Below are 26,342 nucleotides of genomic sequence, written 5' to 3'. Positions count from 1 at the left end.
ACCAAATCCTTAGTATTACCTGGGAATGAGGTAGACAGAAAATAAGAGAAAAAGAAAGATGGCCTGGTTTTATCATCATCAGACTCAAACCCTGCCAGTTTCCAGAACCTGCCCTCGGTGAACTTACAGGTCATCTGAAAGAAAGTGCAGTGTGAAACTAAACTTGATGGCGTGTGAGAAAAGGGGCTTTCCAAACTTGATGCCACACTGAGGGTCAAGACTTCTGTGATCCAGTACAGTGGCCAGATATTAAAGTTGAATAAGATTGAAAATTCAGTCCCTCAGTCACACTAGCCACATTTCAGATGTTCAGTAGCTACGTGTGGCTATTTAAATGTAATTAAAATTAAATAAAAATAAAACTTGATTTCCCTAGTTGTACTAGCTGCATTTCAAGTGCTCAGTAATCACAGTACAGGTACGGAACATTCCTGTCATTGCAGAAGGTCTTTAGGAGAGAGCCGCTCACAAGCTCCTCAGTCTTGCCGGCCTCACCATGAGCCTCATCAAAGCCAAGTACACTGTCAGGAATTGAGTGGATATCCTGATGTTCTGTGAATTTTTTTTTTCTCTCTATTAAGTTTTCATCATTGAGCTTTCCTTATCCAGATTCTTCAACTGGCAAATATTATTTTAAAGAATTAATATGTCAATCTTATTAAAACATTTATTCTCCACTCAAAACAGTCTTATCTAAATAACATGGTTTATTTGTTTTGAGAATGAATGAACAAAGCAGTGAGATTCTGGTATATGCAAGGAACTCACTGAAGGTCTCTTCCCACTAGAGGTAGTCTTTTCAATGTGAAGTGAAAGTGGTTTTTGAATTCTGATAGAATGTAAATCACCAATATTTCACCTAGTGAAATAAATTTTATATATCTGCATTTTTGTAGAATATTCATTATGTAATATTGCTCCATGGGCGTTCTGATGCCATTTTGCTGATAACCTTGTGTTATTCCTCTCAACTTTGTAGGTTTGCAAAGATTCAAATCAGTGTATCTGAACCCATCATTCCATTCAGAGAAACAATCACAAAACCCCCGAAAGTCGACATGGTCAATGAAGAAATCGGCAAACAACAGAAAGTTGCGGTCATCCACCAAACAAAGGAGGATCAGAGCAAAATCCCTGAAGGAATCCAGGTTGACTCCGATGGGCTCATCACCATGACGACTCCCAACAAACTTGCCACTCTCAGTGTCCGAGCCCTGCCGCTCCCAGAGGAGGTCACTCAGATTCTAGAAGAAAGCAGTGACCTGATTCGTTCTATGGAGCAGTTAACGTCCTCTCTAAACGAGGGCAAAAATAATTCTCAGATGATCCATCAGAAGACCCAAGAGAAAATCTGGGAATTCAAAGGAAAGCTCGAGCACCACCTCACCGGGAGGAAGTGGAGGAACACAGTGGACCAAATCTGGTCATTTGGCCCAAGAAAATGTGGGCCCAACATACTAGTAAATAAAAGTGAGGATTTTCAGAATTCAGTGTGGACAGGCTTCAATGGCAAAGCTTCAAAAGAAGCCAGTCGGTACCGAGACCTGGGCAACAGCATTGTGAGCGGCTTCCAGCTAGCCACCCTCTCTGGCCCCATGTGCGAGGAGCCGCTCATGGGTGTGTGTTTCGTCCTGGAAAAATGGGACCTGAGTAAGTTTGAAGAACAGACAGCAAGTAATAAACAGAGTCAAGAACCGGGTGATCTGGCGAAGGAGGGTCAGGGGGAAGGTGACACCCGCTCATGTAGAGACGAACAGCAGGAGCTGCAAGACCATGGCTCTGAGCCCTTTGAGAAAAGGGCTTCCCAGAGAGGAGAGTCTCCACTCACTGACTGCTACGGGCCCTTCTCAGGGCAGCTCATAGCCACCATGAAGGAAGCCTGTCGCTACGCACTGCAGGTGAAGCCGCAGCGACTAATGGCAGCGATGTACACATGCGACATCATGGCCACCAGTGATGTTCTCGGTAAGGCGGGAGAGGGAAAGACAGGTGCCCTGAGTAGTAGTGACCTCTTGTAGATTAGGAAACCAAACTCATTTAATATGTTTTCACAGAAGCTACATTGTTGTCTGATTTTTCAAGAAACTAAGATCTTAGCCACCTCCCCATGGGCCACCCTGCATGCATTAGCACACAGCCCCAAACTCAGGCTCTGAGTCCCTCGAGGTAGGCCACGATGGGGTGAGGCAAGAAGGACCCTGGAGAGAATATTGGAGACTCCCCAAGCCAAAGGAAAGGGTAGCTCGCAATTAAGGGGCCCAAGAGGAGCTGATACCATCCTTGTCACAGCTGCTGCGTTCTCACTTTTATCAAGGTGTGGGGCTCCAGCCATGTAGGGTTCCTGCATCTTTTACCAACAGGAAAGCCAAGCCATTGGACTAGGAAATGGCAGCCAACTCCATCATTCTTGCCTCGAAAATTCTATGGACAGAGGAGCCTGGTGGGCTATAGTCCCTGGGGTCACAAAGAGTCAAACACAACTGAGTGACTGAGCACACGGCACAAGATCTTAGAATAGGATTTCCCAGGTGGCTCAGTGATAAAGAATCCTCTTGCTAATGCAGGAGATGCAGGTTTGATCCTTGGGCTGGGAAGATGCTCTGGAGAAGGAAACAGCATCCCACTCCAGTATTCTTGCCTGGAGAATCCCAGGGACAAAGGAGCCTAGCAGGCTACAGTCCATGGGTTCACGAAGAGTCAGACATGACTAAGCAACTAAACAATAGCAAGATCGTGCAAAGCCAGAGACCTTAAATGTAAAATAAAAATCTTGGGGGCAAGGTAGTGGAAGTTGGACAACTAAGGATATTTTATTCTGCAAAAGTAGAAAGACTCATTTCTGTAATGAAAGGTCTGGTAAATGAGGTTTAAACTGCTCATATACATTACCATCCAAACCTGTGCAGTAGTTTTTCACAAGGGAATCAATTGCCATATCAATCTCGGTAAGCAAAGTTGTGACAAGGATCAAAGAGACAACACTCTTGTGCCCCTAACCCAAAGGGCTTCTGTGAATTCTGGGTCTCTTCTGAGGAGACTTGAGGACTTTATCGACTGCTAACATTATACCAAATGCTGCTCCTGATTTTTCTCTCTTTGGGAGAAGAATGTTTAGGATCTCTTTAGGAGACGTTGAGCCTGGGACTCAGTAACTGTTTTGACTTTTGAAAGATTTGACTTCATTGAGACTTAGTTTCTTCACCTCTGAAAAAGGAAGGTAATAACTCATTGGAAGTTGTGGAAAGTAACATGAGAACACAAATACGGGCCCCAGAACCAGGCCTGGCACCCAGTAGTTCTCTTACCCTCCTGAGATCATGGAGCTGCTTTGCAGTGAGGAGGGCAGATGGAGAATCCTGCACTGGTTGAGCAAGTGGACCAAATTGCTGGATTTTCTCTAGCTTTGGGGTCCTTTGAGTCAGTATGTGCTTACTTTGCTTTCCTTTTAGTTTGGTTCTTTTGCTAATTAATTGCTAAAAGCATAAATCTAAGTTGTTGGGGTTTTTTTCCCCCCCAAAGAAATTTAGACTTGCATCACAGTAAAGTTCCTGTGAAAGGAATTGAGCACACATAGCAGCATTTGAAAAACAGTTGAGCTAAACAAAGGCACAGAGATTCGGCTACCCTTGGATGGCTTAAAGTCAGCGTGTGCCAGGTGTCAGATCTGCCGATATGGCCTGGAACACACAGTGTTTCTCAGCCTACTTTGAGTATGGCATCCTGTTAATATCTCACGGAATCCATCGATGAGTTCAGCGAACACAGGTCTAGACCATTCCCAGATTTTCTTCATATTTCCATTGTTGTTATTGTTGTTCAGTCGATAAGTCACGTCCAGCTCTTTGGGCCCCCATGGACTGCAGCACACTAGGCTCCTCCGTCCTTCACTGTCTCCTGGAGTTTGCTTAAACTCATGTCTGTTGAGTCGGTGATGCTATTTAACCACCTCATCTTCTGCCCTCTTCTTTCGCCTTCAGTCTTTCCCAGCATCAGGATCTTTTGCAAGGAGTTGACTCTTCTCATCAGGTGGCCGCAGTTTTGGAGCTTCGACATCAGTCCTTCCAGTGAATATACAGGGTTAATTCCCTTTAGGATTGACTGGTTTGATCTCCTTGCTGTCCATGGGACTCTCAAGAGTCTTCTCCAGCACCACATTTCAAAAGCATCAATTCTTTGGCACTCATCCTTCTTTCTGGTCCAACTCTCACATCCATACATGACTGCTGGAAAAACCATAGCTTTGACTATATGGACTTTCATTGGCAGTGATATCTCTGCTTTTTAATATGCTTTCTAGGTTTGTCATTGCTTTTCTTCCAAGGAGCAAGTGTCTTTTAATTTCATGGCTGCAGTCCTTGTCTGCAGTGGTTTTGGAATCCAAGAAAAGAAAATCTGTCACTGTTTCCACTTTCTCCCCTTCTATTTGCCATGAAATGATGGGGCCAGATGTCATGATCTTAGTTTGTTTTTTTTCTTATGTTGAGTTTTAAGCCAGCTTAACTGTCTTAGTTTAAAAGGTAAAGGTAGAATTAGAACCAACTAGTCTTGATTCCTTCAGATCCTTGAAGAAGACTTCAGAAGTATCCTCCTATCTCTCCTACCCTGACAGGTGCTCTGTTTGAATACTTCTGTGGATGAGTAGCTCACAGCCAGTTCTGAGATTAAACAGTTTCTTTCTCATATTGAGCAAAAAGTCTTGTTTCCTGCCAGTGTCTTGCCATTCATCCCATCATTGGTCCCTCTCACATGCATAAGCACTTCATATGTTTGAGGGGAGCATTTATTTTCTAGTTTTACATCCAGGGGAAAACTCTCCATGTCCTTCAGCTGGTTTTCAGGATATGAATTTTTTTTTTTTAATCCTTTCATCAATCCAGTTGCTGTCCTTTAGACATACTTTATTTGGTCAGCCTCCCTCTTAAATTAAGCAATCTAAGATACTATCTCACCAGGACCGAACACAGACACGCTGTTACCTCCCACGGGTGGCACAGCATTCTTTTAACACAGTCTCAGCAGTTGCATCTTGTCATTAACTTGTGAGGAGTTAGGATCAACTTCACTTCTTTTTTTAATAAGCTTTTTTTGTTGTTGTCCTTATTTTGTCCCCAAAAAGCTGGATTTAAATTTCAGTAACTGAAGTGATATAGTCCTACTAGAACCCCTGTATTTACATATGAGTAAACTGGGTCTATATAATTTTTTTTTCTTAGATTTTGTGTGTGTGTGTGTAAAATAGTAATAAACATTACAATAATAATGAAGGATGTTTGGTAGTTTTTTAAGGCCAAGAAAATTCTCAACACCATAATCTTAACACAGTGATTCGTTTTTCATTTTTTTTTTTTTTAATGTGTCCTGGTGAGAAAGGAAGGTCACTAGGTATTGAATCAGGGACTTTCCTGGCACTCCAGTGATTAGGACTCCACACTTCCACTGCAGGGGGGTACAGGTTCAATCCCTGGTCAGGCAACTAAGATCCTGCATGCCCCATGATGCAAAAAAAAGTGGTGAAAAGTAGTGAATCAGATGTTTTGATGAAGTTGAGGCCCTTTCTGTATATAGCATTCCCCTCATTACCAACTTACTAGCCATGTTAGAGGAAGAAATAAGCTTCGATTGATAACGACTTTGTGTTAGAAAGTCCATGTCTTCATTTAACTCATGCTTGTATAAATACATACAAATCTTTATGTTTTCTTAAAATTTTGTAAGAAATTAGCATATGATTTTCTAGTCTGTAGTTTATCCTTAAAGAGTTTGTTACTTAGTGTGTAGTTTGGCAGCTACTCTGCTATGCATAAGTTCTGAAAAGGGCAGATTTCTTTAGGACCACAGGATAGGATACATTTCTGGTCTTGGAGACTTGAACTTGTTTGAGAAGGGTCAAGAAGGTTTAAGAAGTTGCTTGTCAACTTCTCAGATGTCTTGAACTTCAGCATTTCCTCTATGAGGTTTGTTCTACTTGTTCTGGTTTCTTCTCTAGTCTCCTTGTTGGGGAAAATGGAGTTAACATAGGTATGGAAAACCAGCCTCTGCTATCCTGCTGTCCTCTGTTAACATTACACTAACCTCTCCACGTTGTAAGTGTGTCTCGTTCTGAAAGTCATAGAAAAGACCCTTTTGTTGCTTATAACTGTAATTTTGGTCAGCTCACCTTATTCTGGTTTTCACCATCTGGGACATACTGTGCCCTCCCCGCGCCCCTTCCCCCCCCGCCCCCCGTCAGTCTTAGGTGCTATCTTCCTCCTCTTCTCCCATCTCCTGTGTGTGTCCTCTTAAAACAGGAGTCAGAGGCACATCAGGCATGTGACCTGACAGCTTTATTTTGGGTGGGGAGGATTTTTCCTTCTTTTTTTCTCATTGGGATCATTCATGATTGACATTTTCAGACTCCCATTACCCCCAAAAAGGAGTTTCATCTTAGGGTTTGTTATCCTGAAAACTGTTTTATTGATTTTTTTCTTTTCCTTTGTATGTTTGAAATGATCTTCCCAGGGCCCAGGGTCCAGGTAGGTCTGTGCCTGCCTGTCTCTCCACTGCACTCCCAGGGTAACAGGAACACATGTCTCCTCCCCAAACTGCCATTTCTCCTTGCATTATCCATTTGGAGCAGCATTTGACCTTTCTGAGAAGACAGCTTTTTCAGCACAGCAAACGAAGGCAGGATCAGCTGTTGGCATTTACCAGAAGTCCCCAGGAGACTGTTGAGTCGCCTTTGTGGAGTCAGTCCTCTGTGCCCATGTGTTCGTTTGTGTTAGGAGATCACCACCAGGGCCCTGCCTGTGCCCCACGGTCCTTGGAGCATCTCTTGTCATCCTGCTCTTTGATCTTCACCGGGCACTTTCCACTTGGCCAGCAGAGTCACTTCTGACATTTTCTAGGAAGAGATGCTTATCTCAGCCCTCAGGGTTCTTTGCCGTCTTCTCCCTTAAAAGCAGAACTCGTCTTTGCCTTGCCTTATCCAGGTACAAATCTCAACTGTGAACATGGAGAAGGGTTAGTACAGTTGACCCTTGAACAGCACAGGGATTATGGGCACTGACTGACCATGCAGCTGAACATCCATATATTACTTTAGAGTTGGCCTTCCCTATATGTGGCTTCAGATGCAGGTTGTGTAGTACTGTAAGATGTGCTTGGGCTTTGCAAGTGGCTCAGTGGTAAAGAATCTGCCTGCCAAAGCAGGAGACATAAGAGACGCAGGTTCGATCCCTGGGTTGGGAAGATCCTGGAGAAGGAAATGGCACCCACTCCAGTATTCTTGCCTGGAGAATCCCATGGACAGAGGAGCCTGGTGGGCTACAGCCCATGGGGTCATAAAGAGTTGGACACAACTGAACTACTAAACAGCAACAGCATAGTATGTACTTAGAAAAACACATGTATGAGTGGACCCACACAGTTCAGACCTGTTCTGTTCAAGGGTCCACTGTACACAGTTTGTATCAGTGTCATTGGTTGGCCTTCAGAACACATTTCTCAGAGACCGACTGACTGCCCTACCTACTGCCTTACAGAAAACTGTGTTTAGATTTGATCTGGAATTTGTTTTCTTTTTTTAACTGGTTTGAAGCCTTCTTAAACTAGAGAATTACCTCCTAAACCTGTTTTCTCTCGTTTGGGGGAATGCTTTGGCTTTGATAACCGGTTTTTAGTACTGGAGGTCTGTGAGGGTAGTCAGGTCTTGTGTTCTCTTACGTTTTGCTTTTTCTTTCTAAATCATCACCTACAACTGGAGAAAGAAATGAGGAGATCTCTATATTCCTGAGACTTTTTGCCTCCTACCTGGATGGTCAGCAATTTTCCAGGAAGACTTCATCCTGGAGACTGAATCCTCATCTCCCACATTGCAGGCAGATTCTTTACCACTGAGCCACCAGGGAAGCCTGCCAGTTGCTTTAACTCTCCAAGAATTGGCAAAAATTGACAAAAGGATGAGTTCAGGCCTTTTATATTTAGTAAGATGCGTTAGTCTCTTAAAGCTTTTTTCTACACAGATTGTTGAAATTAGAAATCCTTTTATAAATGTGTAGAATTGCTTATGGTCAAAATGGGAAATATTACAGAAAAAATAATCATCTTAAAATTGTTTTGTCTGGGGAAATAATACCAAGAAAATGACCTTCTTTACTTGCAAAATTACTTAACTAGCAGTGTCGTTTTATTAGAATTTTTTTAACCCATGAAAATTTTTTTTAATGGGCTTGAATAGATGTCAGAATTGGTTTGTTTTTAATTGATCATCATGTAACTAGTAAATTGTCTCTCTTCATATTTCTTCTTCCAAGTATTTATATCTGTCATTCTTGCTCTTCATTGTTTTTTATCTTTGCGTGAAAACTTCACATATAAAAAATGACTTTTCTGTTAGATAGTATTAGTTTAATCACATCTACAATTACTGTAGTTCTGTCTTATTTTAGGGATAAATGCTTATACTGTTATAAATATATGTGTTTTAATGTATCAGAAGCCTACTTATATTACTGTTTATGTTTAAAAACCTATTTTTATCTCATAGTTGTAATTGTTTTTATATTTCACCAGCATCTTATAATTCAGTGCAACAAAAATTCATTGAGCTATGTATGCTAATGCTGTGTTAAGCATGGTTCCTGTTTTGAGAGATGAGTTAAGGTGACAAGAGCTTGATTTTGTAAAAAAATTAGTAAAATACAATTGAATTTAGGGAATAAGTACAAATTTTTGATGAAATTTTATGAGACATTTGGATAGCAAAATTCAAAACCAGGTAAGTCTTTTGAAAGTGACAGAACTTTGAAATAAGCTTTGATGGATGGAGTAATTTTGTGTTTATCAACTAGATATTAAATTGTCTTTGTCCGCAGCACCAGAAACTTCTATTGAACTTAAATAGCCTTTCTAGTTGGTTTTCTAGGAACTGCTCTGCAGCATTAATGGGGCTTCCTGCGTGGTAAAGAATTTGCTTGTCAGTGCAGGAGATGCAGGTTCTATCCCTGGTCTGGAAAGATCTCCTGGAAACGGAAATGGCAACCCACTCCAGTATTCTTGCCTGGAGAATCCCATGGACAGAGGAGCTTGGTGGGCTACAGTCCATGGGGTCATAAAGAGTTGAACATGACTGAATGACTAACCGCCAACAATAGCGAATGCAGCACTATATTTCTAATCCTGGCCACTGGTTGACTGAACCCAACAGTGAAACCTTGTGTTTACCCACACTGTGCCTTGTTAAATTGGGTTCTTAGATAGTTATCCTAATCCTGTCGAAGTATTTATTACCTTTGCCAGTTTCATGTCAACTTGGGATTTGATCCCATGCCTTCTGGGTTTTTAAGTAGCTGATTATCATAGTAAGGACAGAGCTGTGAGCAGAGCACTGATCCATCTAAACTCAGGACATCCATCCTGCGTGGGAGTGAGGGTTAACATCCATTTCCTATAGACCTGTGGCTGAATCCATCTATCTTATAGCCACCAGCCCACACTCCCCATTGTGTCCACAGCGCACTTTATCTCATGTTTGGTTGAAGACCATCTGCATCCTGTCAACCGTACTGGCTTGATTTAGCAGTCTGGGTGTTCTATGACAAAAGGAAGAGAAGTTAGTGTAGTAGGAATAAGAAGTGCCCACCAATTTCTCTGTGTGTGTGTGTGTGTGTGTGTGTGTGTGTGGAAGTTAAACCACAAGTGTCACCAACAGTAACAGAAACCATAAGATGAAAGAAAAATCTTCCTTCTTGGAAATCAACCCATCGTTTTTCATTTTCTTGTACAATCTTTGCACACAGTAGTACATCTTGCATAGCTGTTATGTATTATGCTAGAGGCTACTAGGTGTTCTGCTTTTTGCATTTATTGTTTACTTTATAAACACACTTCCATTTGGCTACTTAGTAGTCATAATGTGCATTTTAATCTCTGCATGATATCCTATCAATCTGATATGCTATAGTTTACTTCCCATCATCCCCACATTGGAAATTCATATTGTTTCCTATTAGAGAAAACATTGCTATGAACCACTGCCTCCTTTGCTAATTCAGAAGAAAAGAAAAGAAAAAAGTCAACTTTAATTGCCAGACTTCAGCTCTAAAGATTGTAGAATCTGCAGACCAATCTTACTGCCTAGTGTGGAAGAAGAAAATATGTGTTGATACCTAAGTATCTATAATGCCACAAAAGAACAGATGAGGCCCAGTGAGGCCCAAATGGTGAAGAGATAATTTTGAGTTTAGGATCTCACAGAGCGCTTCGTGGAACAAGTTGTTTTTGAATGGGCTTTAGACAATGGAAAGGATTTGACTGTAAAGTTGGGCCGAGTGTGCTCTCAGTTGGAGAAACTGAGCTCAGAGTGGAAAAACCTCAAACGTGTCCTGTGGGCAGCGCACCATTTATCTTGGCTAAGAGCGTAGGGTCCGTGCACTAGGGTCTGGCCGTTTCAGGAGCTGGCGTGTTGGGTTCCTGCCAGGTCATAAAGGGCCTGGAGTACAGGCTGAGACATTTATAGTGTAGTCATTAAAACCGGAGCCCTGATCACAACCAGTCCAGGCAGTTAACCTTCGTGTTGCTGGCGTCTATCCTGGAGGATGCCTCTCCCCTGCTGCCTTGCATACCATTGGGCGTACAGTGAGCTTCCTTTGAGTGAGTGAACTAACAACTTGGGGTGATGGAGCAAATGCCCAGTCAAGAGGGCCTCAGGGTATTTCCCATCAGGGGCCACAGGCTCACGAATCCTCGTTGATGCGGCTGCATGTGTTTCCCAGCTGAACAGCAGCTGTACAGAGGGTCCCTGAGTGCTCCCAAGGATTGGACACACCTGTCATGAGCACCAAGTGTATCTAGGTTTTTTTTTTTTTATTGTGACTGTTTTCCTTTGTTCAGTGATCCATCACTGTGTCCCAGTTTTTTAGTTTTAGCAGAATTAAGATGGAATGGGCCAAATTTGCATGATTAATTACGTTCAGTTTCGATTACAATTATTGATCCAGGCCTGCTGGCGTGACCCGTGAAGGTAGGGGAAGAGCTTCTAACCTCCGCAGTGGGACGGAATCAGTCGGCTCATCCCCACTGGCCCACCTATTCATGGTGCATTTGCCCCAGTTTACTCATTCTTTCTCCCGCCCTACCCCCTTGTTTTGGCTATACTTGCATAAACCACCTTAAAACTTCCATTAGAATGAGGTGGCAGAGTAAATAAAGATGATTAGTTCACATGCTGGCTAATTCCAGTGAATTTTTTTCCCTCATATGAATTTTCAGGCAACTCTTGCACAGCCCAGAGGGGAATCGCTAATAAAGACACTAATTGTTCTGCTTTTTTCAAGAGCTTTTCACACTGTAACTAAAATATTGCTTTCAGTTCTAGATACTGTGTTCTAAAAGCTATGTAAATAAGTTGTATTAGTTCAAACAGGAAAGTGGTCAGAATGCCAGAGGAAAGGAAGGTCATGTCAGAGAAACACTGGAGGAGAGAAGGTTGATGCTTTCTTCAAGCAGCTTAAAGGCCCATGGGGTCGTGGGACACAACCAGAGTGACTTAGCACACCCTCCACCAAGGAGATGCCCTGAGGGCCACAGTCTCAGTAAATGTGGGAGGTCAAGTGAGAGGCCTGGCTAAGAAATAGAGTCCCAAGCATCCCAGACATAAAGTTAATCGTTTAAACTGCACCAATGAGAAATGAAGGGGCTCTCTGAAAGGAAAGTGGTTTGGAGAAGAGCTTGGAGCCTCAAAGAATACTCAGGAAGAAATCGTACCCGTAAGAATTATTGTCGTAGACAGTAGAATGATGGTCAGAGGGCCAGGGGTCAGAGGAAGGTAGCCCTAAGATTGTTGAGATTTGTCAGAGTGTTGATCAGTAGTTGCAGAAACTGCAGAGAAGTCACAGAGAGTAAGGACTGAGGAAAAGACACTTAGGTTGATGATGATGATGTGTGTGTTAGTTGTCAGTCATGTCCAACTCTCTGCAACCCCACGGACTACAGCTTGCCAGGCTCCTCTGTCCAAGGGATTTCCCAGGAAAGGATACTGGAGTGGGTTGCCATTTCCTTCTCCAGGTGATCTTCCCAACACAGGGGTCAAATACACATCTTCCTGTGATGGCAGGGGGTTCTTTACCACTGTGCCACCTGGGGGAATATGAAAATGGCTGAAATTTCAGAAGAAGCAGTTTTAATAGAGCTCAGGGCAGCTGGCCGTTGAAGACAGAGCACATGGTGAAGAAGCCAGTGTCAGCCCCTTTGGACACATGGGGAGGGCGGTGCTGGGGGTAGGGGGCAGCGTTCAGTGGGTTAGAAAAGAGCACAGGTGTCCCTGTCATCACTGTGGCCATTTTTAATTTGTTTTTCTGCTAAGCCTGGAGATGCGAAGGCCCATCAGAGTTTTTAAGTTTTTATTTGTGACACAATGGGTTTCCTGCCATTGGTTTTCCTTTCTCCTTCCTCATCACCACCACCAGGGGGAAATCTGAGTCAGAGAGAAAAGTTTGCCAGCTCAGACAGTTTTGCTCTGTGCACTCAGTTTCTAGTCTAAAAAGTAAAATGTCAGTCAAGGTGGGCGACCTCCACGCCAGCTCCCTGCCCTGTTGTTGAGGATGGCAGAGTCCAGGACTCCATGCCGTAGTCCCAGGAGACTTGTGCTCTGCTTCACTGCAATGTGAATTCTCCAGGATAACGTGTTTGTAGACTGCTGTGTCCTTAGAAGTAATTTGTCTAAGTGGTAGCTGAAGGAGGAGGCTGTGTATCCATCCCCTCATTTGAGCAAGTTCCTCACCACTGTCTGTGATTTTTGGTTTATCTCTGCTCTTTGCAATTTGTTCTGCTTACTGATGGGAGGGGTATCTGGAGCACCCAGTGGCGCTCACACAGAGGCCAGTCAGAGGGGAGGTTGTCTCCCTTCTGCGTGGAGGGCAGAATTATGCCTGAAGTTGAAATAAAGGTGTTAACCAAGAGGATTTGCTAGAATTCCTGTGACATGGCGCTAAAACTTGTGTGTACTCAGTCATGTCTGACTGTATGACTCCATGGACTGTAGCCCGCTGGGCTCCTCTGTTCATGGGATTTCCCAGGCAAGAATACTGGAGTAGGTTGCCATTTCCTTCTCCAGGGGATCTTCCCAACCCAGGGATTGAACACAGGTCTCCTGCCATGGCAGGGGGGTTCTTCACCACTGAGCCATCGGGAAGCCCAGAAGCCAAAAATTCTCACCAGATGTTAAAGATTCCAAACACAATCAGTTTTCGGGGAATAAAACCCATATTCTTGTACCACTGAAATACTATCAGCTTAAATATGAGCAAGCATTTATATATATATATACACACACACACACACACACACATATATATATGGCTTTAATTTTTAGTATAAAAATGTCATTGTGCCAGTTTCTTGCTTACTAGGCCCAAATAGCTTGTCATCATTATAATTATAATCATCACATTAATAATATCTTGTAATTGTGAAAATACTTGTAACATTTATAAAGCCCAGTCACACTAACTCATTGGATTTCATACTCAACGACAGCTCCTAGTGACAGTGTACCCAGAGTCCTTTTAAAGGTCTCCCTCTTTCCTTGCTGTGTGGAGGAGATTGTCTTGGGTAGTGCACTTTGGGGTGATTTCACCTTTTGTTACTTGTTTCTAATTTTTCTGTGATTGTCACGCTTATCCTTTTAAATAAATGCTGGGATATTTCCCATGCCTTTGTAAGCCAGAATTACTGGGACCAAAGTTAATCATTAGTAGAGGGTTAAGAGGGTGTAGGAACAGTTGCATCTCGGTGCAGCTCAAGACATGTAACCGGTCGATGAATTTAAAAGATGTGCGGCTTTGCAGGTCGGGTCTACGCGGTCCTGTCAAAGAGAGAAGGACGAGTGCTGCAGGAGGAGATGAAAGAGGGGACAGACATGTTCATCATCAAGGCCGTGCTGCCCGTGGCTGAGAGCTTCGGCTTTGCCGATGAGATCCGGAAAAGGACCAGTGGCCTGGCCAGCCCACAGCTGGTGTTCAGCCACTGGGAGGTAAGAAGCCAAATCTGAGTTCCTTCCTTGTCATTTCAGGCTGTGCTTTCCCACAGGGGGCGCCCCTGGGAGCCAACCACTTCCCAGTCTGGTTGGTCTTATCTGGTCCTGCTTGGTCAGATGAACAGGACAAAGCAGATGGCATTTTTTCATCCAGACTGGAACACCTGAGATTATATGTGCTTTGTAATACACACACACACACACACACACACACACACACTCATTTTTTTTAATTTGATGTAAAATTTAAGACAGAACGTTTAATCCTTTTTTCCCTTCCAAAGATATATTGTAGGTAAGAAAACCACCAATATTTTGAAAATGAAACTTAATGTTTCTTCTGGGGAAAAAGCACTTGTAACATTTAAAGGCAAACAGTTATGCTTCTTACAAGAGAGAACTTTTTTTTTTTTTTTTCATTTATTTTTATTAGTTGGAGGCTAATTACTTTACAATATTGTAGTGATTTTTGCCATACATTGACATGAATCAGCCATGGACTTACATGTGTACCCCATCCCGATCCCCCCTCCCGCCTCCCTCCCCATCCCATCCCTCTGGGTCTTCCCAGTGCACCAGCCCTGAGCACTTGTCTCATGCAACCAACCTGGGCTGGTGATCTGTTTCACCCTTGATAGTATACTTGTTTCAATGCTATTCTCTCAGAACATCCCACCCTCGCCTTCTCCCACAGAGTCCCAAAATCTGTTCTGTACATCTGTGTCTCTTTTTCTGTTTTGCATATAGGGTTATTGCTACCATCTTTTTAAATTCTATATATATGCGTTAGTATACTGTATTGGTGTTTTTCTTTCTGGCTTACTTCACTCTGTATAATGGGCTCCAGTTTCATCCATCTCATTAGAACTGATTCAAATGAATTCTTTTTAATGGCTGAGTAATATTCCATTGTGTACCATAGCTTCCTTATCCATTCGTCTGCTGATGGGCATCTAGGTTGCTTCCATGTCCTGGCTATTATAAACAGTGCTGCGATGAACATTGGGGTGCATGTGTCTCTTTCAGATCTGGTTTCCTTGGTGTATGTGCCCAGGAGTGGGATTGCTGGGTCATATGGCAGTTCTGTTTACAGTTTTTTAAGGGATCTCCACACTAATCTCCATAGTGGCTGTACTAGTTTGCATTCCCACCAACAGTGTAAGAGGGTTCCCTTTTTTCCACATCCTCTCCAGCATTTATTGTGTGTATACTTTTGGATAGCAGCCATCCTGACTGGCGTGTAATGCTACCTCATTGTGGTTTTGATTTGCGTTTCTCTGATAATGAATGATGTTGAGCATGTTTTCATGTGTTTGTTAGCCATCTGTATGTCTTCTTTGGAGAAATGTCTGTTTAGTTCTTTGGCCCATTTTTTGATTGGGTCATTTATTTTTCTGGAATTGAGCTGCAGGAGTTGCTTGTATATTTTTGAGATTAATCCTTTGTGGCTTCGTTTGCTATTATTTTCTCCCATTCTGGGGGCTGTCTTATCACCTTGCTTATAGTTTCCTTTGTAGTGCAAAAGCTTTTAAGTTTCATTAGGTCCCATTTGTTTATTTTTGCTTTTATTTCCAATATTCTGGGAGGTGGGTCATAGAGGATCCTGCTGTGATTTATGTCGGAGAGTGTTTTGCCTATGTTCTCCTCTAGGAGTTTTATAGTTTCTGGTCTTACATGTAGATCTTTAATCCATTTTGAGGTTATTTTTGTGTATGGTGTTAAAAAGTGTTCTAGTTTCATTCTTTTACAAGTGGTTGACCAGTTTTCCCAGCACCACTTGTTAAGGAGGTTGTCTTTTTTCCATTGTATATCCTTGCCTCCTTTGTCGAAGATAAGGTGTCCATAGGTTCGTGGATTTATCTCTGGGCTTTCTATTCTGTTTCATTGATCTATATTTCTGTCTTTGTGCCAGTGCCATACTGTCTTGATGACTGTGGCTTTGTAGTAGAGCCTGAAGTCAGGCAGGTTGATTGCTCCAGTTCCATTCTTCTTTCTCAAGATTGCTTCGGCTATTCAAGGTTTTTTGTATTTCCATACAAATTGTGAAATTATTTGTTCTAGTTCTGTGAAAAATACCATTGGTAGCTTGATAGGGATTGCACTGAATCTATAGATTGCTTTGGGTAATATAGTCATTTTCACAATATTGATTCTTCCAATCCATGAACACGGTATATTTCTCCTTCTGTTTGTGTCCTCGTTGATTTCTTTCATCAGTGTTTTATAGTTTTCTATATATAGGTCTTTCATTTCTTTAGGTAGATATACTCCTAAGTATTAAGAGAGAACTTTAAATTATTCTGTGTTTCATGTTCTACAGTCCCCATTATGGAGACTCGGGGCTCCTGTGGGCTTCAGGTGTGGTGGCACAAAATGGCTCATCAAAACACGTACACTTAGAGAACAAACTTATGGTTACTGGGGGTAAGGGATAGTCAGGGAGTTTGAGATGGACATGCATGCACAGCTGTATTTAAAATGGATAACCAACAAGGACCTACTGTATAGCACAAGGAACTCAACTTCAAACAAATAATCCAGACTTTTTCCTTAAACAATTTAGACAAAGCTCGTGGTTTAGGTTCTGTGCTAAGCTCTTCTCACTTCTTTTACTTTCTTTAGCCAACTGGGTCCCTTCTCTGGAACACTTAAAATGAACAGCTTAAATTTAGACAATACAGGGGAATGGAAATAATTGAGGGAGAGCTTTCTCTTTAAAATGAATTCTCTAGTCAAGTGAATCTGGAAGAGTAAAGAATGGTGACACTTTAGAAAAACTAACCCTGGACAGGGCAAATTTGATTTTAATTGGGCAAGTTTATATCATCTAAATCTGTAAATTTAGTTGCTAGTCCAGAACACCCTGTTGTGTCTGCTTCTCCTTAAAAAAAGAAGGTTACATTCTTTGTGCTTGATAGAACTAAAGTTAATATTGTTCCAATTTAGGTTACATATTTTGGTTGTTGGTACAAGCTACCTTTTAACAATGATTTCCTATGAAATTTTTCTTGCATTTTTGTCTCAAAACTAAATGATGTTTCTATGGCTTTACTGGCTTATGTCTGAGTAGATACCATTGCTGGACTTAATTATGTAGAAAACAGTAGCACAAAATATGTAAGTTATTTGTTAATCCCCATGCTTATGGGCAATAATTTCCCACTTATCCAGACTTCTAGCTTTTTGGTTTTGGTTTTTGGCACTCAACTTTTACATAAGAGCACAAACCAGTAAGAAATAGAAGGGATGGATTCATAAAGGCAGCTTCTGAAGAACTATGTTTATCAAGAAGTGAAAGCATTAGTCACTCAGTTGTGTCTGACTCTTTGCAACCCCATGGACTGAAGTCCACCAGGCCCCTCTGTCCATGGGATTCTCGAGGCAAGATATTGGAGCAGGGTAAATATACTACTGATGTTCGTAATGAAAAACAGCATTGTCTCCCAAACGTTCTAGCAACCAGATGTGTGATTATAGGACAGTGCAGCAAAGTGATACTTAGAAGACTTACTCCACTTCAAAGTAATGACCTTGAGAAATGAAACACTTTCTTCACTTGCGCTACCACTACTGAAAACAGCCTTCAGAACTTGGAGCTCGTGCTTCTGAATGTCTTAAGAGATGTTTTGCTTCTGAATGTCTTAAGAGATGACGAGTCCATCTCATTAAGAAGACCTAGCTCAACTCTGGTGCAAAAAACTGGGTGACAGGATGTTTGATCAGAACAAAGAGAGTGTAGGTTGAGTGGTCAGTGGGATTCTCTGTAGATGCAGATGGAAGACACATATTCAGAGCTCTTGAAATGGCACCATCATTGGAAGAGTTCTGTATTGGAATTCACTTATTCTATTTGTTTAAAATACTTCATCACCTTATAGTCACTCTTATCCTTGAAAGTGATTCTATAATGCACATATTTTTTAAAAAAATCTATAGAACTTCTCATCCTTTCCCAACTGGCAAATAACATTGTGTATGAAACTGATGAGGCTGCTCTGTGGAAAGAATCCCAAAGCAGAGTGGCTCAGATAAAGCAGAAGGTTCTCTCGAGTCCAGGGCTGCCTCTCTCAGCACTCGTTGTCCACTGGTGGTCTGGAGCGGCTGTTCCACCTCCTCCCATCACCCCTGCATTCCAGCCAGTAAGATCCAGGAACAGCTAGAGGGCGTACTCTATCCCTTTAAGAGGATGCTGCCCGAGTCACTCCCCTTCATCCCACTGCCCAAAACGACTCATCCAGCACGTCAAGCAAGGCTCCACCTGACAAGGAGGCTAGCAGTGTGGTCTTACCCGGGTCATACATGCATGCTAAGTCACTTCAGTTGAGTCTGACTCTTTGCAACACCATGGACTGTAGCCCACCAGGCTCCTCTGTCCATGAGATTCTCCAGGCAAGAATACTAGAGTGGGTTGTCATTTCCTCCTCCAGGGGATCTTCCCCACACAGGTATTAAACCCACATCTCTTGGGTCTCCTGCCTTGGCAGGTGATTTCTTTGCCACTAGCACCAGGAGTCAGCAAACTCTTTGACCCATTACTTGTTTTGGTAAATAAAATATAACCATACCCCTTTGTTTGCATATCTTACATGGCTGCTTTCAAGTGGACTCTGTTAGTTAAGACAGAGACCGTGTGGCCTACAGTCTATTTTACCTACTGTCTTAGGCTTTATAGAAAAGGTGTGACTATCTACCCCTCCCCCCAGAACCTCGGTCTTCTGTATGCCCACCCGAAATACCTGTTACCAAAGAAAAAGAGAATAGGTATTTAGGAACAGTTAATATAAAACAGCAAATTTTGACCAAATAGGCAGTTTTTGTTGCTATGAAAATCATCAGTTTTCTTTCTCAAAATGTGAAAAAAGAGGTGGGGGATTGAAAGTTAATCCTATATACTTAATAGTAGTTTTTTTAAAATACTAGCTTTGGGCTTAGTTATAGCTTGTTATTACAAATCAATCCTTCAGTAAACAACTGTAGGGGAAGTGTAGTCAAGAAAACTTAGCTCCAGTTTTGTACCATCCTTCTGTCATCCCCTTGCCACCTGTCATGATCCCATTCCCCAAAGCTTCAAATCTTTGAAAGTCTTGAAAATCCATTACACTTAAATGTTACTGATCTGATATTTTCTGGCTGTCTCAGTTTTTTTCCCGCCGCCCCCCACGCCCCCCCCCCCCATAGTTAGGTTCAGAAATAACACAGTTGTCGAGATCTGGCTTCTCACTCCAAGGCACTGTTTTTCATTTGTATTCTGCCACACCATATAATTTACAATCAAGAGCTTTTGAGAGAAAGTGCTTCAGAAAAATAGAGAAAATAAAATTACAGGCATTTTCCACGAGGAAACCTTTGAAGTCAGCAATCTCATAATTTCTCTTTCTATGTTTTACCCTTCTGCAAAAAAGGAAGAAAAGGAGCTAATAAGGGACACAGAAAGAAATATTACCAGTCATTGCTGTTCTCCATGTATGTCAGCATAACCTCGAGTCTCCCTGTTAATGCTGAGATTCCCCCAGGGGGTGCGCTGGAGGCCGTGCAGGGTAAGGAAGAAGCGATAGCAGCAGCACCAGGCATGGGATGTGGACATGGTGTTTCCCTCCTGCCGGCTGTGATCATAGGGAGGACGGGGCAAAACGTTGAAATAGAGCTCCCAAAGCTTTTTTATTTTCTAGTTTTGTTGTTGTTGTTGTTGTTTTAACGCTCAGGGCAACAACTAGCACTTGGGTGCCTTCCTTCCTGTGAGTTAGAAGATGAAGTCCTCTTTAGATTCTGAAGATGCAAAAAATATCCTCCCCACAGGCACATGAATTCTGGATGAGCCAATTAGAAGAAAGCACCTTTTCTTCAAAACTGATAGCAAGCTCTGCTCTCCTGCCTCAGAGATGCTTTTCTGTGAGCATCACCTGTACTGTTTTTAGGGTCACCTTCTTATCACCCACAAAGAAAATTCATAATGACCCTCCTGCAGTCAGATGGGGCTGAACCAGGCTAGCCTCTTCCTGACAAAGAGTACTCCATCTCCCCTCTCCTGAGAGTTTGTTCGACATGTCAGGGCAAGAACCTAGATACAGGAGGGGTGCAGGTGAAGACGTCAGCTGCCGGTGCAGGACAGAGGAGGTGCAGGCAACTGGGCCTGTGTCAGGCGAGTCCCTGGGCAGCAGGAGATGAACACAGACAGCAGCCCCAGAGTCTCGGGAAGCAAACTGAGCAAACCTCAGAAATATGTGCCGAGGGGAAACGGGACCCTTCTGAAGCTCCTGGGTCCTGCATTCTTGAAAAAGGACTCTCTGGTCTTAAACTGGCCAGTCCAAGTCCGCTGTCTCCCAACCAGCCCCTCACTTACTGCTAGAAAAGATTGAGGGCAGGAGGAGAAGGGAGTGGCAGAGGATGAGGTGGATGGCATCACCGACTCAATGGACATGAATTTGAGCAAACTCCAGGAGATAGTAAAGGACAGGGAAGCCTGGCGTGCCACAGTACACGGGGTCAAAAAGAATTGGACACGACTTAGCGACTGAACAACAACAAAAATGTATTCACTGCTACCGCTGAGACCTGCTAAGAACATGTGGCTTCTTTATATTCCATGATGGGTTTATCATCCAACTAGCTAGAGGGGGACACTAATGACTGGCTTAGAACTAGTGTCCTACAAGGAGTGTTTGTGGATGACCACCCAAGTAAATGGTCCATTTCCTGACCTTCTTCCCCTTCCCCTCTCCAAGAAAGAGAGGGCCTTCTGTGGGGAGAGGGTGGGGACCTCAGCTTCAGCATGGTGCCCTCTAGAGCCTCAGTGGCCTTGTCCGGGAAGTGGCTTGCCTGGTCTGGTCCCATCTAGCTGCTAGAGCCAGCATGGTGGCACCAAACAGTCTCAGGAATCTTTCCAGCGGCCACTGATCTCTGGAAGTCCCCACCTGCAGCTGCCTTTGTCCTGCGCCCAGGCTGCTACCAGCGTCTTGGCCACTCCACATCCTCTCACATGTGGGGACTTCCAGATCAGCAGCATCACCCCTCGCACTGCTCTGCTGCCTTGTCAGATGAGACCTGGAGTGGGCAGGACCCCAGCAACTTGCCAGTCCTAAAAGGGAGTCAATCTTGAGTGTTCATTGGAAGGACTGATGCTAATACTGAAGCTCCAGCACTCTGGCCACCTGATGCGAAGAGGCCACTCATTGGAAAAGACCCTGATGCAGGGAAAGATTGAAAACAGGAGAAGGGGGAAGTGGAGGGTGAGATGGCTGGATGGCATCATCAACTAAATGGACACAAATTTGAGCAAACTCTGGGAGGTAGTGGAGGAGAGGAGCCTGGCATGCTGCAGTCCATGGGGTCACAAGGAGTTGGACACGACTTAGTGACTGACTGAACAGCCTCCTGCCAGTCCTTTGCTGATGGCACCCTTGGAGATGTTGCTTGTACTCTATGGACATATACCTTGAGGACACCTGAGTCCTCATGTCTACTACTTCAGCCTGAGGGCACTGTCTGTGCTTTTACACACTTAGGAGACTGTGACGTGTGGTCTAGTTCTGTTTTACAACTGCCTACTGGTTTATGACTGCTGTTCCCCACCCCCATCTCCTTTATTTCTTGGAGGATTTTTACATGAACTCTCTAGAACTTTGTCTTCAGATTGCCTTGTTATCTCTCTCTCTCTGACTGTTCGTTCTCCTTTTGTTGAGTCTGGCGCCTGTCTTTTGTGGTGCTAGATTTCCTCTTGTCCTCGGAGAGTCACGCTGGCAGGGTCACTTGCCGCGGGGCTTCTCTCCTCCTCTGCCGTCCTGAGGGCTGAGGCTCAGGTCAGGGCCTTTCCCAGTGTGGATGGTGCAGGACCGCAGACTCTGCATGGGCTGAGCCTCATCTTCAGAAGGTGATGGCTTTTCTCTCGTGACCTACTAGTCACTTTTAGCCACAGCCCCAGACACAGTTACTCCACCTCCCCAGAAGACTGGTTGGTTCTGGTTCCCACATGCCTGGGGTATGTGGCTTTGGGCCCGTCCCTTCTCAGTGGGCAGTAAGAGTCTGGCCCTCATGACCATTCCTGTCTTGTCTCCCTGTGGGAAGTGGATGGGGCTTGTACCTCTGTTTATCAGTGTGGGCTCTCTTCTCTCCCTTCCTGGTCCACAGAGATTTCCTACTGTTGTATTGAAGAGTGACTATTATAAAATAAATTCTTCTTTCATTTCTGTGTCTTAAACAGAAGAGTATTGGGATTTGAGACCACTTGAGACATACCACCTTTTTCTGCCCAGTTGGAAAATAAGAAAAAAACAACAAAAAGAACAAGACATATGAAAGTCAGACTCTCACTGTCCTTATTGGTAAAGCCGATTTTGTAGAATGTGGTCAGCGTGTTGGCAATACTGACCTCCTAATACTGCACTGAATTTTGGAGCAAAAATTCGGAATAATCAAGAACAGACCCATGTGTTGATCTGTGCTGAGGACAAAGGCGAAATTAATGAAATAACACCTCTACCCAGGGATATCGTAGTGTAGGGGAGAGTTTTTCCTATTACATTATTCAAAAGTCATAGTTGTCTTACTTCCTTAGTGTTCTATAAAGGCTCTAAGAGTAAAGACTAACGTGTATATTACAGGTTTCATTGAATCTGCCTCCATTTGTTCATGGTTGTTTATTACCATTTCTAGCAAGCTTACCTCTTCATTGCTTAGCATTCGTTTCTTAAGCTAAGACTGTATGAATCGGCACTGGGAATAAAAGTATAGTTGTCTAATCTAGCACATTCTGTCACCTTCCTTTACAAGATCATCCCCAGCGACCCCTTCTGGGTACCAACCACCGAGGAGGAGTACCTGCACTTTGGGGAAAAGGCCGATTCCGAGAACCAGGCCCGGAAGTACATGAACGCAGTGCGGAAGCGGAAGGGTCTCTATGTGGAAGAGAAGATTGTGGAGCACGCAGAAAAGCAGAGAACCCTCAGCAAGAATAAGTAACCAGCCCTGCTGGCTGATCCTTCCCTTTGTAATAAATGAGGAAAGGTCACCCAGGCTTTGATACTGGGAAAATTTCTTTATGCTGCGTCATCTCTGCATTCACTTTCAATAAAGTTGATTGGTATAATATTTTACATAGGGCATTCCAGAATTTTTTTGTAATTGATTCTGCTACAAAGCAAGATGTTACTATAGGCATTGCACTGGACCCTTCTCCCTTTGTGTGTGCTTCAGTCATGCCTGACTCTTTGCGACCCCATGGACCATGGCCTGCCAGGCGCCTCTGTCCATGGGATTCTCTGGGCACGAATCCTGGAGTGGGTTGCCATGCCCTCCTCCAGGGCCTCCTCCGTACTGTGTGTATCTGCCCCCGGCAGTAAAGCTCAGGCTATGATGAGGGCAGTCTGCTCAGTGCTGAGGGCAGGGTGTGCAGACCCTGCTGTGGGGGCTGCCTCCTCTACACTGAGCAACCCACCTCTGCCTGTTGTCAGCATCTCACTTGCAGCTACATCCTCCACTTAAACATATTTTATATGTAATCTTTGGTTTAACAGCATTTAACATCCTTTGAAGAGACCACAAACTTGCAAGACCAGCTACCTTTAGATTAGTTAAACCAAGTCACTTTTACAGCTGATTCATCTTAAGGTTTATTTGTCCATCAAAACAATAGTTTTAATGTAATGTTCAATTGTTGGCCTTTAAACCTTCTGTTTTCACGTTCCTTCATATATTGTATCACTCATATTTAAATAAATGTTAATTAAATTAACAGACTGGTTCCAAATAGGGAAAGGAGTATGACAAGGCTATATATTGTCACCTTGCTTATTTAACTTATATGCAGAGTACATCATGAGAAACACTGGGCTGGATGAAGCACAAGCTGGAATCAAGATTGCTGGGAGAAATATCAATAACCTCAGATATGCAGATGACACCACCCTTATGGCAGAAAGCAAAGAAGAACTAAAGAGCCTCTTGATGGAAGTGAAAGAGAAGAGTGAAAAAGTTGGCTTAAAGCTCAATATTCAGAGAACTAAGATCATGGCATCTGGTCCTATCAGTTCATGACAAATAGATGGGGAAACAGTGGAAACAGTGACAGACTTTATTTTTTGGGGTTCCAAAATCACTACAGATGGTGACTACAGCCATAAAATTAAAAGACACTTGCTCCTTGGAAGAAAAGTTGTGACCAACCTAGACAGCATATTAAAAACCAGAGACATTACTTTGCCAACAACGGTCCGTCTAGTCAAAGCTATGGTTTTCCAGTAGTCATGTATGGATGTGAGAGTTGGACTATAAAGAAAGCTGAGCACCGAAGAACTGATGCTTTTGAACTGTGGTGTTGGAGAAGACTCTCTTGAGAGTCCCTTGGACTGCAAGGAGGTCCAACCAGTCTGTCCTAAAGGAAATCAGTCCTGAATATTCATTGGAAAGACTGATGCTGAAGCTGAAACTCCAATACTTTGGCCACCTGATGTGAAGAACTGACTCACTGGAAAAGACCCTGATGCTGAGAAAGATTGAAGGCTGAAGGAGAAGGGGACAACAGAGGATGAGATGGTTGGATGGCATCACCAACTCGATGGACATGAGTTTGAGTAAACTCTGGGATTTGGTGATGGACAGGGAGTCCTGGCGTGCTGCAGTCCATGGGGCTGCAAAGAGTCGGACACGACTGAGTGAACTGAACTGAACTGATATTTTTCTTTTAAAAAAAAGAGTAAATTTCTGTAATTCTCTTGGCTGTTTCCTCTTAGCCTTACTGAAGGGTATTATCTTATATGATGAGATTATTGCCTTTATTGTAAATGTCTTCCTTAAATCTCCTCAGTTGCCTCATTCAGGGAGATCCCCATATAAGGGACAAATGAGTCCAGTCAAAAATAGATTTTGTAACTTTTTATGTTTCCCTAATACCTTTTATAGCCACTTTAAAGAAGGATTCTTTTTCAAAATGCATAAAATTATAAGACCAGACTCTAAATGCTTTTAATGTTTTTTTTGTTTAGGGTTTTTTTTATTTGTTTTGTTTTGTGTTAATACACTAGGTCACTCTTAACACTAGAGCCCTGGCAAATCTGGTTAAGTCTGTTTGACCCTGCCTTTGGGGAAAGTGTAGCTAGATATTTCACTGTCTGTCCAAGTTGAACAGATACTGATAATCTGAATTAATTGAGGAGAGTTCCACTACATACTGGTTATCTAAAAACTTGGATAACACAGGAAGAGCTAACACATCGATTTATAGCATTTGTGAATAACATCATTCAAACTGCCAGATGTACCATGTAAAGTATTCTTAGACTCTCCACTTTATCAGCAAATGCTGCATTTAATAGAAAAGAGGCACAACCCCAAGAGAGCTGGAGCGCTCACTGCGTTCTGCCGGCCCTGCCAGATGGGCTGGTGTTGGCGGAGCACGTCAGCCTGATAGATGGCCGCTCTTCCTTCCCCATGTTTGGGGAGGTATCAGCAAGCAGTGAGGTGACTGCAGGCCACAGGGTGCAGCCGATCCGCCACGTGAGTCACCGGCCGTGTTGTGTAACTGGCGAAGGGGCCCCAGCCAGGGACGCCCCATCACGTGTGACAGCTCACTGAGGTGTGTGTCTACTTCTTGTCCCTGGGCCACACTCAGACCCTCACCTGCACGTATGAAATGCAGTGAAAGTGAGCCAAGAAGCTGTGACGCTCAGTCATGTCCAACTCTTGTGATGCCCCTGGGACTGTAGCCGCCAGGCTCCTTTGTCCATGGGATTTCCCAGGCAAGAATATTAGAGTGGGTTGCCATTTCCTCCTCCAGGGGATCTTCCCCACCCAGGGATCGAACCTATCTCCTGCATTTGCCAGTGGGTTCTTTACCACTGGGCCACCTGAGAAGCCTGAACCAAGTATTTAACCTGTCCCAAAGTGGGATGGGGGTGTTGCTATTCTTACATCAGGCTTGGTCTCTGGCAGTCATTTATAGACAGGGGGCAGTGGGGGGGGCCACACAACCAAGACCCTCACTCCTGGAGGATCCTTGGCATTGAGGTGCTAAGATCTCAGAGGACAGACACAGGCAACATCAATCTCTTGCCTTTTCTAAGACAGCCCCAGGGCACAGGTGGGCAAGGGGCGGCAAGTGGGTGGGTGAGACTTCGATGTGCTCAGTCGCTCCATCATGTCTGTCTGACTTTTTGCAACCCCATGGACTGTAGCCTGCAGACTCCTCTGTCCATAGGATCTTCCTGACCCAGGGATCGAGCCCACATCTCCTGCATTGGCAGGCAGATTCTTTACCACTGGCACTACTTGGCTTGAGGAGAAATATCCATCTCCTGTTATGACCCTAGATGTATGGGGGGGGGCGAGTGTTGGGGTGCGA

The 26,342-nt window shown here is 43.6% G+C and overlaps 1 protein-coding gene across 1 annotated transcript in view; it reads left to right on the top strand.

The window, feature by feature from the left end:
- Window positions 1-23,100, top strand: part of EFL1 (elongation factor like GTPase 1) — a 111,507-nt gene extending 88,407 nt beyond the window's left edge. The window contains exons 18-20 of the mRNA XM_043921791.1: window positions 980-1,965; window positions 13,824-14,008; window positions 22,778-23,100. Of these exons, the coding sequence (XP_043777726.1) occupies window positions 980-1,965; window positions 13,824-14,008; window positions 22,778-22,966 (1,360 nt within the window). The 3' untranslated portion in view covers window positions 22,967-23,100. The remainder of the gene's footprint in view (window positions 1-979; window positions 1,966-13,823; window positions 14,009-22,777) is intronic.
- Window positions 23,101-26,342: the final 3,242 nt, after the last annotated feature.

This window comes from Cervus elaphus, chromosome 13, assembly GCF_910594005.1.
Source record: "Cervus elaphus chromosome 13, mCerEla1.1, whole genome shotgun sequence".
NCBI lineage: Eukaryota > Metazoa > Chordata > Mammalia > Artiodactyla > Cervidae > Cervus > Cervus elaphus.
The sequence above is the reverse complement of the archived record's forward strand: the minus strand, read 5'-3'. Positions and strand labels throughout refer to the sequence as shown.